This window comes from Dendrobates tinctorius, unplaced genomic scaffold, assembly GCF_039654945.1.
Source record: "Dendrobates tinctorius isolate UK_male_01 unplaced genomic scaffold, ASM3965494v1 ptg000037l, whole genome shotgun sequence".
Classification (NCBI taxonomy): domain Eukaryota; kingdom Metazoa; phylum Chordata; class Amphibia; order Anura; family Dendrobatidae; genus Dendrobates; species Dendrobates tinctorius.
This window is the reverse complement of record NW_027361705.1, coordinates 8988789-9001431: the sequence shown is the minus strand read 5'-3', so window position 1 is coordinate 9001431 and position 12643 is coordinate 8988789. Positions and strand designations below refer to the sequence as shown.

At 47.1% G+C, this 12643-nt stretch overlaps 1 protein-coding gene across 2 annotated transcripts in view; it reads left to right on the top strand.

Moving 5' to 3' along the window:
* The window catches only part of BBOX1 (gamma-butyrobetaine hydroxylase 1), a 426402-nt gene that overhangs the window by 317885 nt on the left and 95874 nt on the right, over positions 1 to 12643 (top strand). For both annotated transcript variants that reach the window (XM_073573872.1, XM_073573871.1), the window contains exon 7: positions 2539 to 2705. In XM_073573872.1, coding sequence (XP_073429973.1) covers positions 2539 to 2705 — 167 coding nt within the window. The remainder of the gene's footprint in view (positions 1 to 2538; positions 2706 to 12643) is intronic.

Sequence of the window (12643 nt, the reverse complement as noted above, 5' to 3'; positions counted from 1 at the left end):
AAAAACATTTGGCGCATTTAGGAAGGACTGTGACTAAATAAAAAGTCATGTTTGATTATAGTAAAAGTCACTGAATCAATCGATGCAGCATGTAGGCCCTTTCACTATCCAATCAAGTAGGAAGTGGTTTTGTTGTGGTTTGGAGAAAGCTCATGTTCATTAATAATCTAAGTTGGAATATTTAAAGTATCTTGATTGCTTGGTTTTGGGTAACCAAGTTATATACCAGTCATAATTTGATAACTATGCGAGAGGAGCCAGGGCCGTAGTCGCGGCTGACATAGATTGCTCAAGCGCGACCTGGTCTCCCACCACATGCATCAGATGTCTCCTTTGTGGCATACCTTTGTTACACCTTCTGCGCCATCAGAGTCCCATCTGGTCTGCTGAAGTTCTCCTGCTGGCATTGTTATTGAAAAATAGACAGAGTCCAGTTCCAACTCAACAATAAAGAATTTACTTGCATCAGTACGCAGTATGTCCATTTCAGTTACAGCCATATCATAAGGTTCCACACAGTATGCATCCTTCGCTTTCCCTGTGTCTTCCCACTTTCCCAGGGTGTCCCCGGGACATACTGACCCACTTGGTACTGCAGCATCACTTTTGTACAGCTTCACCAACTTTAGGAGTTCCCCTGTCCGTTTCGGTCAATATCAAGCCCTGGACAAACTGGGCTCCTAACTTGTGAACATTGCAGGGTTAAAGTGCTGTCCTGGGCTCTAAAACCCTACAGGACTGTCTGGGCTCCTTGACCCTTCTGACTATAATCAGGAAATGTTCCTGGCTTACCCACAGCAGACTCCTACTAAGTTAACTATGTATACTAATGTGCCCCATCTAATGTCTACATTGGGGAATTACACTTACGCTAAGCTACAGCATAAAATCACAGCACATAAGTACAAAACACTATATACAGAGTAAGATGTTCCAAACCGGGACGTGTACAGGGCATTAACAGTTTTTGCGACCCCTTACAAATGGATCATTAACTTATTGGGTTAAACCAACATTGAGATGACCAAGTCTTCATCAAATCATTAAGTCAACCCAAAGAAAATTAATTTAGAATTTTTCATCCTTTCCATCGATATCCTACTTTCTGAAGGAAATAACCTTAGAATAGTATCTAATTGATTTTCCATGAAGTTTTCATTTTCGGTTGGTGACACTTCAATAACTAGATAACCATATACTGATAGTTCATAGAGGGAATTGGATATTGGTTTTACCTCCCAATTACAAGAAAGTGTTTTTTTGTCCACTAATTCTCTATGATTGAGACTTCCATGAAGCTGCGTACTGTATATGTCCTTCTTCAAGTAGTATTTTGTCTACCTTGTCTGGTTGTAAGCCAATAGGGAAAGGAGGATGGCAAAAATGATGCATGACCCTGCCCTTTTTTCTCATCTGCTACTAGCTTTATCCACTTAGATCACAGTGATCCCTCAATTAGTTCAGGGGCAGACATAGCATTGGTGTAATCTGTGCGGCTGCACAGGGGCCAAAGAGGTAAGAGGGCCAAATCTAGCTGCAAAGCAGGTGTATCATAGAATCATAGAATCATAGAATCGTAGAGTTGGAAGGGACCTCCTGGGCCATCTGGTCCAACCCCCTGCTCAAAGCAGGATTCGCTAAATCATCCCAGTCAGATGTCTGTCCAGCCTCTGTTTGAAGACTTCCATTGAAGGAGAACTCACCACTTCTCGTGGCAGCCTGTTCCACTCATTGATCACTCTAACTGTCAAAAAGTTTTTTCTAATATCTAATCTGTGTCTCCTCCCATTCAGTTTCATCCCAATTTTAATACTGATGAGTTATTTGACTGCAAAGGGCCCATATATTCTTCCTTGTGGCCCCTCTTCTGTCTGTGTCTGACAGTGTATCAGGTACACAATTCTAGGACTCATAGTACATATTAATTCCAAAACCCTTTTTGCAGTGACTTTTAGAGGCAGTTCTCAAGCAGATGAACCCCCTTTATGATGACAAATAATAGATGGTAGCATTTTCTGAAGAGAAACCAGGGAACTGGGATTATGGGACATAAGCAATAAGTGCAATTATGTAATAAATAATTCTAATAGAGGAGCTCTCCTTTGGTGGACAAGCTTACTTGCTTGGAGGGTACCTTGACAAAAATGTGGTCACAAAGTGTTCCGTTTTTTGGACCTCCCAATAATCAACTCTAATCTTAAGGAAAAAAATCAACAGTAAGTATTAGTTCTCCATGCAATGGTATCACAGGGGAAGTAAAAGGCATTGTACGGTTCAAAAGTCTGCAGTCACACAGAGTATCATTTTAGACCGGACACCATCTTTATGCATTGCATTGCACGATATCCATTCAAATTGCAGTGTTGTTTATGTGACACGAGTCAATCTTTATTCTACCAAAGAGATAAGTACCCTAAAGAAAGGACCCTTGTATCAATTCAAAATTCATTAAAGGCGTATATGAAAATGGAGTTTGTTTTCAAATTTAAAAATCTTGTTAAATATATTTTAGACAATAACATTTCTGCTGCATTACAGATTGGATCCTAATGATGAACTTCTACGAATTAATTTCAACAATGCAACCAGGGACTCGGTCTTTAATGTACCTGTTGAAAAAGTGCAACCTTTTTACTCTGCTTTGAAGGAGTTTGTGGATTTGATGAATCAGCCAGAAAACACTTTTTATTACAAAATGAAACCAGGTCAGTAAAATCATCGATGTTTCATTCCGTAAAATATCCTTAAATGGGTATTCTCTAGAGTTGAGCGAAATGGGTTGGTCAATTTCAAAAACCGCCGACTTTCGCTAAAGTCGGGTTTCATGAAACGAAATCCGACCATAGTTTGAGGTCGGCCATGAGGTCGCTGATTAGACCGCCAAAGTCGCGTTTCAAATGATGCTTCCAGCGCCCTTTTTCAGCCAATGATGGAGGACGCACACTGTGGGCAATGCGATGACATGGGCAGCAGTCACCACCATCTTAGAGAAGGGCATTCAATTGATTGGCTGGCTTTGTGTGGCGTCACAGGGGCTATAAAAGGGCGTGACCGCTGACCGCCAACTTACTTCTGCCGATCTAAGAATAGGGAGAGCTGCTGATGATGATGATTCTGTAGGGAGAGCGTTAGGCAGGGAAGAAAAAAACTGCTTCTGCTGCTAGCGCTTTTCACTGTACAGTTAGTGTGCAGTGAAAGTGGAGGATTTTAGTTGTGTGCAGCAGCGCTGGTGGTTATTAGGCTGCCTTTTCAGGCTACCTGATAGCTGCATTGGTGTGTGCACACTGCTGTTCAAACTGCTTTTTTCAAAGCACTCCAACTTTTATTATTTTGCTCTGCTCAGTTACCGAACGTTCATTTTTTCACACACCATTTCACAAACAGTTTAGTATATATGCTGTGTGATCACGGTCCAAACTATACAGAGACAGCGTGTGTCACTCTGTATAAACATAGCCTGAGAGTGACAATTTTCATTGCAGACACCGTCTGGCGGTGTACGCTCGTCACACACTACTGTGTACCGGCTGGTATCAGGGACAAATACAAGCTATCTGTGTATTACTACTACCGTTTCATTACGGTCCAAACTATTCAGAGACAGCATGTGTCACTCCGTATAAACATAGCCCGAGAGTGACAATTTTCCACACAGACACCGTCTAGCGGTGTACGCTCGTCACACACCGTGTACTGGCTGGTATCAGGGACAAATACAAGCTATCTGTGTGTTACTCTGGAAAAAAAAGCCAAGGAGTTTTTCCGTTTTTCCAGACCGACACCTTAGAGTGCTGTCCGCTTTTCAAACAGTTTCGTATATCTGCTGTTTGATCACGGTCCAAACTATACAGAGACAGCGTGTGTCACTCTCTATAAACATAGCCCGAGAGTGACAATTTTCATTACAGACACCGTCTAGCGGTGTACGCTCGTCACACACTACCGTGTACCGGCTGGTATCAGGGACAAATACAAGCTATCTGTGTGTTACTACTACCGTTTCATTACGGTCCAAACTATACAGAGACAGCGTGTGTCACTCTGTATAAACATAGCCTGAGAGTGCCAATTTTCCATACAGACACCGTCTAGCGGTGTACGCTCGTCACACACTACCGTGTACCGGCTGGTATCAGGGACAAATACAAGTTATCTGTGTGTTACTCTGGAAAAAAAGCCGAGGAGTTTTTCCATTTTTCCAGACCGACATCTTAGAGTGCTGTCCGCTTTTCAAACAGTTTAGTATATCTGCTGTTTCATTGCGGTCCAAATTATACAGAGACAGCGTGTGTCACTCCGTATAAACATAGCCAGAGAGTGACAATTTTCCATACAGACACCCTCTAACGGTGTACGCTCGTCACACACTACCGTGTACCGGCTGGTACCACGGATAAATACAAGCTATCTGTATGTTTTTCTGGAAAAACAAACCGAGGAGATTTTCCTTTTTTCCAGAACTACAACGTATAGAGCTGTCAGCTTTTCAAACAGTTTAGTATATCTGCTGTTTCATTACGGTCCAAACTTTACAGGGACAGCGTGTGTCATTCCGTATAAACATAGCCTGAGATTGACAATTTTCCATACAGACACTGTCTAGCGGTGTATGCTCCTCACACACTACCGTGTACTGTCTGGTATCACTGACAAATACAAGCTATCTGTGTGTTTTTCTGGAAAAACAAACAAAGGAGATTTTTCAAGACCTACACTGTATTGAGCTGTCCGATTCTCAAACGGTATTGTATATCTGCTGTTCGCATTACAGTCACATCTATACAGAGGCAGCGTGTGTGTGACACTCCGTAAACACATATACGCAGATTGTTACACAAAAAACGTATAGAGCTGTACACTTCTGATACAGTACTGTATATCTGCTTGTTGTATTACGGTCAAATACATACTGGGAATGCGTCTGTGACTAACAAAATACATACGTAGATGTAATTTTTTTAATACACCTTACACAGCTGGATGCTCCTCATACAGTACCATCTCTCTGCTGGTATTTTGGTTACATTTTCCCAAACATGAGGAAGTATGGTGGAACAGGCCACAGACATGGGCAGGGGGACGCGGCTGGTACTGATGGTGGTGGTGCATCGGCTGGTTGTGGCAAATGCACAATAGCAGCTAAGGCAGGAGGTGTTGAGCCTGTGTCATCGTCTGCCCCAAGAAGGCCTGTAAGGTTCCCTTTTCTTGGAGTAGGAAAACCGCTTTTAAAGCCGGAGCTTCAGGAACAGGTTTTGGCGTACATTGCCGAAACAGCCACCAGCTCTATTGCCTCCTCTTCTGAACGTTCCAAACCTGCAAGTGGGTCGCCCTCCCAGGGCTGTGGGGTACTCGGTACCGGGCCGGTGTCAGTGGGATGTGTCACAGCGGCGGTGACCTGGACCGTGGCCATGGGCGCCCAAGTAATGTAATAGGAAGATGCGAGTTAAATAGTTTGTGATGCCACCTGTGGTGTTCGGCAAGGGAGGTGTTAAGCCGATGCTGCATGCAGATCCTCCGGAACAGATGGTGTGGTGCAGCAATGATGGTATAGCCCTCCACAGGCAGGGCTGCTGTCCCAGGTCAGTGTAGATGTGGAGACACTTAGGTGATGTAGTGTCTGGCGTAGGGGATGTAGCAGTGTCAGGCGGACGGACGCAGGAAGGAATGGAGGACACCAGGGCATGTAGTTCCAAAGCTTTACTCACAGTCTGTAGTGCCCGCTTCTGTACCGTGTCCTCCGGGTCAGGGACTCAGTCAACCTCCAGGCAAGATGGAAAGCTCCCTTCCACACTCCGCCAACTTATGTGCCTTTCCTGAATGTCTCCTCTATAGCGCCTTTAAGTGTGAAGATCTCCAGTACCGTGTTACACTTGAGTTCCTCCTGACCGATGTTCCCAAGAACTCTACTTGCACGGCAGACAGCTGTAGCCTGCTTTGGGGACTCTCTACTCCTAAGTCCCGGCTCTCTATCTGTATTGCTGTTGTGCCCTCAAGTCTTACTTAGATGGGAGTAGTGCATTTACAGCCCACTACTCCACCGGTGTCTGCTGCAGAACCATTAGTGTTCATACAACCTCGGGGACCGGGCCCCGGCCTTGCGTTTAGAACCCACGTCCTCTGTGTTCCCTTTTACTCCTACGTTCCGTACTTGTCCTTTCCCTTCTATGGAAGCTCAGGCTTCAGGTCAACGTCCTTCTCCTTCTTTCCTTTCCTTTCCTGTGCCAGCTGGCTCAGATCACTGAGGCAGCTGCAGCACTCCTTCCTCCATCCCTTCTTCCAGGGATCCCCACTCCTCTCAAGTGGCTTCCTTCCTCACTGACCTCCTGTCAGACTGACCACTCATCCTAAACCATCCTGCTCATATATATATTCTGAACTCCACCCACCTCCCAGCATGTCTAGTGTTCCAAGCAGGGAACCACCAAAGGTGCTCTGCTTCTCTCTAAGCAAAGAGCCGCAATGTGGATATGCTGAACTACTCTATTGTGTGGGGTGCGAGTGTTGGAGCGTGGTCAGGAGCCTCCAACTTACCTGGATGGTGGGGCACCACACCTTAGAAGAAGGTGCAGTACCTCTGTGGCGACTGAGCCTCAGGGGCAACACACAAGCACAGAGTCGTCAGTGCAGGGTTCTGGTCAGGGAAAACACCTTTCCTTGTGTCCTTCACCCCCACCAAAAGTGAAGGATGCAGCAGCTGACACTTCAGATTACACTATGGAGCTCTTTTCACATACTATGCTTGGGTTAGCCAGTCAAATCCAGAATTCCACAGTCCAAGATGCATCTGACATGGAGTGCACTGATGCACAGCCACTGCTAGATGATTCTGCTGGTACATTGACCCAGACTACTACATTGCCCTCACAGTCTACTGAGCCAGAATCTGACACTGATGAAACTCAGGTGCCCCTTCCCGCATACTATACCACCTTAGACGCTGACACAAAGGAAGGTAAAGAGGAAGGTGCAGATGACTTTGAAGAGGAGGTGATGGATGACCCAGTTCTTGACCCGGATTGGCATCCATTGGGGGAGGAGGGTGGCATTGGCAATAGTTCAGATAAGGAGAAGGATCCGTAGCAGGCATTGACATCGCAGCAGCGGTTATCTGGCAGGCCCGTAGCTGAGCAAAAACGTAGAACAAAAAAAGAGTTGCATGACAGCTTGGCCAGACGGTCAAGTTAGCACAGAGTGCAAGGCCAGAAAATGTATACCATAGTAGGAAGAGTGCAGTGTGGCATTTCTTTGTCCAAAATCCTACTGATGAGGCAAAGGTAACCTGTAAGAAGTGCGGAAGGACCTTTAGCCGAGGTAAACAACTCAGAAATTTGAATAACAGTTGCATGCTTAGACATTTAAACAACATGCACTTGCAAGTGTGGACGGACTACAAAACCTCAGGTAGCACACGTGCACCTGCTCCGACTGAACGTAGCCAGCAATGCTCCATCGCTTCCCCCACTGTAAGACCACCGCCACCGTTAAGCACACCACCAGCACTAAATGTTGAGGTGTTGTAGCAAGGCCAAAGCACTCAGGGAATCACAATGGTTTTGCAACACAACACTGAATCTAGGCCATCACCACCAATACCGTCATCAACCCCCTCTCACTCCATCCGGTCCACCGCTAGTTCCCCCATATGCAGCTCTCCATTCCAGCTCACCCTACCAGACACTCTGAGTAGGACGAGAAATTATTCATCCTCTCATCCGCATACACTGTGTTTGAACGCCCATATTGCCAAACTAATCTCATTAGACATGATGCCCTACCGGTTGGTTGAAAGCGAAGCTTTCTGCGAGCTCATGGCCTACGCAGTCCACGCTATGACCTACCCAGTCGGCACTTATTTTCTCGAAAAGCCATCCCAGCCCTCCACCTGCATGTGAAAGACCGCATTGACCACGCACTCAAGCAATCAGTGAGTGGAAAGGTGCACCTCACAACAGATACATGATCCAGTAGGCATGGCCAGGGCCGTTACATGTCCATCAATGCGCACTGGGTTAATGTGGTGGGGACAGCGGAAGTGGAACAGTGCTGACTAGCCCACGGTATAGGAAACAGTGGGATGTAGGCTTTCGACCCTCCTCCTCCATAAGCGAAAGTTCATCCACAGAGCGCAGTCGCACAAGGACTCCATCCGTAGCTGGCAGTGTTGCACACGAGGTGTCCCACTATCGATCAGCTAGTGGTAAGCGTCAGCAGGCGGTGTTAAAGATGATGTCTTTGGGCAACAACAGACACACCGCGGAGGTACTGGCCGACTACTTGCAGCGACAAACTGAGTCATGGCTGGGCAGTCTACATCTTGAGGCAGGCAAGGTAGTCAGTGATAACGGCCATAATTTTGTGGCAGCCATAGGCCTTGCAAAACTCACACACATACCTTGCCTGGCTCACACTTTGAACCTGGTGGTGCAGTGCTTCCTTAATAATTATCCGGAGTTAACATCCCTGCTCCATAAGGTGCAAAGACTGTGCTCGCTCATCCGTCGCTCGGCTGTACACTCCAGTCATTTGCAGAAGCTGCAGTGATTGCTCCACCTCCCCAAGCACCGCCTAATTATAGACAATTCAACAAGGTGGAACTCCACCCTGCACATGGTTGAGAGGCTGTGTGAACAGAAGCAGGCTGTAAAGCATTTGTGGGACGATACACGGCCAGGCAGTTTGAGGGAACACATGGAATTGTCGGGTGTGCAGTGGTCAACGCTGAAAGACCTCTGCAAAGTCCTTCAGTGTTTTGAGGAATGCCCCTGGCTGGTAAGCGCAGATGACACCATCATTAGCATGAGCATCCCACTTATGCGTCTGCTCATGCAAAGTTTGACGCACATTAAGGAACAGGCGTCTGCAGCGGAGGAGGAACAGGAGGAGGAGGAGGAGGGAAGCTTTGCTGTCAGTCAGCCATTGTCTGGTCAGGGAACTGTCCTGGAAGAGGTGGAGGAAGAAGAGGAGGAGGATGAGGGGGATGATTATTTTGGGCAGGAGGATGCTTCTCAGGGGGCAAGAGAAAATGTTGGTGTTCCAAGGTCAGGTACAGGGTTTGTGCGTGACTGTAGGGATGTGGATTTGCCAGAAAGTGCCCCTCCACCCAGCTGTGGCAGTGCATTATTCACTCCTGGAACCTTGGCCCACATGTGCGATTATGCCTTGCGGATCATAAAAAGGGACCCCCGCATTGCCAAAATGATGAAGGATGACAACTACTGGCTGGCCAGCATCCTTGATCCATGCTACAAAGGCACATTACACAACATCATGCCACAGGAGAACCTCGAGATAATATTGGCTAGCAAACAAGCAACTCTGGTAAACCGTTTGTTTGAGGCTTTCCCAGCACACAGCAGTGGTGCTGTTTCTCCCACGAGTCGTAGTGGGCACAATGGAAGAGGTGTTCGTGGTGCACACAGCTGAAGTGGCGTTGGAGACAAGGGTTTCATGACCATGTTGTGGACTGATTTCTCAAGTACCGCTTACACGACTCCTAATTACTGCATTGATTAAAAGTGACAGGAGACAGCAGTTGTCAACTATGGTGACAAACTACTTATTCTCCCATATCGATGTTCTCCCTCACAGGTCATTCCCCTTTGACTATTGGGCCTCTAAACTGGACACCTGGCCTGAATTGGCACAATATGCCTTACAGGAGCTCGCTTGCCCTGCTGCTAGTGTGTTATCTGAAAGAGTCTTCAGTGCTGCTGGATCAATCCTCACAGAAAAAAGGACCCGTCTGTCGACCCAAAATGTTGATGATCTCACCTTCATTAAAATGAACCATGCATGGGTTTCAAAGGATTTAGTACCACCTTCCCCTGATGACACATAGGTTGCCAGAAAACTGCCTCGCTTTTGTTCTCTTCTTCCTCTGACTTGCCCAATTCCGCCATTTACAGCTGCTGAATGTCCAGCCTACACATAAACATATGCCATTTTTCAAACCTCCCTAACTGGGCTGACCAACACCCCCCCAAGGGCTGGGGTCAACACCTGGCGCACCCGGGCAAGTGCCATTGCTCTGAACAGGTGGATGGGCCCACTGATGGCCAACTGCACTGACACAGGACCCCTCATAGTACAACACAGTGTCTCTGACCGTGGGGGGGCCCACTCGCCGTCAGACACAACAGCGTACTATGAGGGGCCCTGTGCCAGTACCGTCGCCCACGTGTGTGCCCCCCCGTTCGGTCATGGCCACAGCACCTGCATGTTGCAATACTTACCTCTCCCTGCTCCACCGCTGTGTAGTCTGAGCAGTTACTTCCTTCACAGGGACGGCCAATAGAAATTTGGTGTATTGATCGATGATGGTTAAGATGTAGCTGTGGCCTGTCCAGGTGGCCTCTACCTTCAGATGATCAATGGCTACCATTTGTAATGGACATCAGCTTACAAGCGGATGCAGTGGTGCTTTATGATCACCTTTCACATTTGTGATAGTCACAGATGTGTGACATTGCTGCCACCATTTTTCAATGTCTCCTCTCATGCCAATCCAATAGAATCGCCTACGCCCTGTGGCTTCTGTCTTTTGCCCTCCAAAATGCCCAGACACATCATAATAGGCACTGAGGACCATGCCTACATCTCTCCCTGTGATCACAATTTGATGGAGAAGAGTAACGGTGATGTAATCCATGCTACTGCGATAAAGCAATGCTTTCTTCACAAAGAACCGTTTTTACTGTCTCCACAGACACAGTAAATGAGGGTCTGCATCGCCTCTGCAACATCTACCGTCATGTTTTCCCGCGATGAGTAATTTCCACATTTCTGCAAACTCTCGACTTTCCGTCTGTACTTTTAGCCATGTAGTTTGCAGTAGCGGAGAGTCTGGACTGGCTTACTCAGATTGATATATATACGAAGATTTAAAAGAACCTCAACACTGTATACTGGTGTACGCCTCGAATACCTTTCCCTTTTTCTACTTTTTAAATTCTGGTGTAATACATACTGAGCCGGTGAGTGTCAGTGTCTGACTCCGGAAGTGTAGACGGAAATTTGCAATTACTCCTAGACTGGATACACCTGGTATGTGCTGATACAGTACCTTTGTTCAAAATTTTTTATTAAGGTATCATCCATAATGAGTGAGCGTGTGTGGTTTCCGCCTTCTATATAGACGTTGAATCGGAGATACCAATTTTTACACTATACTCGATCCAGCTTGTATCTTGCTATACAGTACCTTTGGTACACATATAGTGTTACGGTCACATCCATACTGATTAAGCATCTGAGAGACTACGGGACAATGTAAACGAAGATTTTAATTGTACGCTATAATTGTAGTGGTTTGAAATAACCACTATATTGTAATCCGAACGCTGCTAACTTATTCTTCTTTTTATAGTGCTTTGAAGAGAGCACTATCTTGTAATCCGAACGCTGCCAACTTATTCTTCTTCTGCTTCTTCTTCTGATTATTATAGTGGTTTGAAAAAAACACTATATTGTAATTCGATCGCTGCTAACTTCTTCTTCTTCTTCTTCTTCTTCTTCTTCTGTTGATTTCCGCAAATTAATACAGCCCGAACCGCTACACGCACAGACGCCGTTGAGGTGTCGTTTCGAAGTCAGCGTCCATGAGAGGTGTGCTAAGTATTTTTCGTGTCGATCGGATTTGTAGTTTTTGCGCAATTTGCGTTTGAAATATTTTTTTCCCGTCATTGGAATGCACTGTCTCCAATGCTTTTCAATGGGAAATGGCAAGACGTGCCCTGAGGCGATTGAAATGGCAGTTAAGCTCATTGATATGCGCAGGCACACCCAGTTACTATGCCAACGCCTACGAACGTCACATGACGCCCCAAGGACAGAGCTTCTGCCACATAATATCAGCTCTTAAAGCGAAACCCACAGCACAAATGCAAATCTAGCTTCATCACATGACACATGCCCCTGAGAGAGAATGTCCGCCAAAGTTGATTTAGAAGAAGCCCAGTGAGCCAAACTAGCTCTTAAAGGGCCGACGCGCCAAAGTGATTGTTAAAGATCCGGCGCACCGAAATGAGTCTTAAAGGGCCGACACGCCAAATCGAAAGCTGAGTGACCCCAGGCTGCAAATCTGAGGCTGAGCCACCCCGACCTCCAAATCGGAGGCTGATCGACCCCGGCCTCCAAATCGAAGGCTGAGCAACCCCAGCCTCCAAATCGGAGGCTGATCGACCCCGGGCCACCCCGGCCTCCAAATCGGAGACTGAGCCACCCCGGCTTCCAAATCGGAGACTGAGCCACCCCGGCCTCCAAATCGGAGGCTGATCGACCCCGGCCTCCAAATCGGAGGCTGATCGACCCCGGCCTCCAAATCGGAGGCTGATCGACCCCGGCCTCCAAATCGGAGGCTGATCGACCCCGGCCTCCAAATCGGAGGCTGATCGACCCCGGCCTCCAAATCGGAGGCTGATCGACCCCGGCCTCCAAATTGGAGGCTGATCGACCCCGGCCTCCAAATCGGAGGCTGATCGACCCCGGCCTCCAAATCAGAGTCTGATCGACCCCAGCCTCCAAATCGGAGTCTGAGCCACCCCAGCCTCCAAATCGGAGGCTGAGCCAAACCTTCCTCCAAATCGGAGGCTGATCGACCCCGGCATCCAAATCGGAGGCTGAGCCACCCCGGCCTCCAAATCGG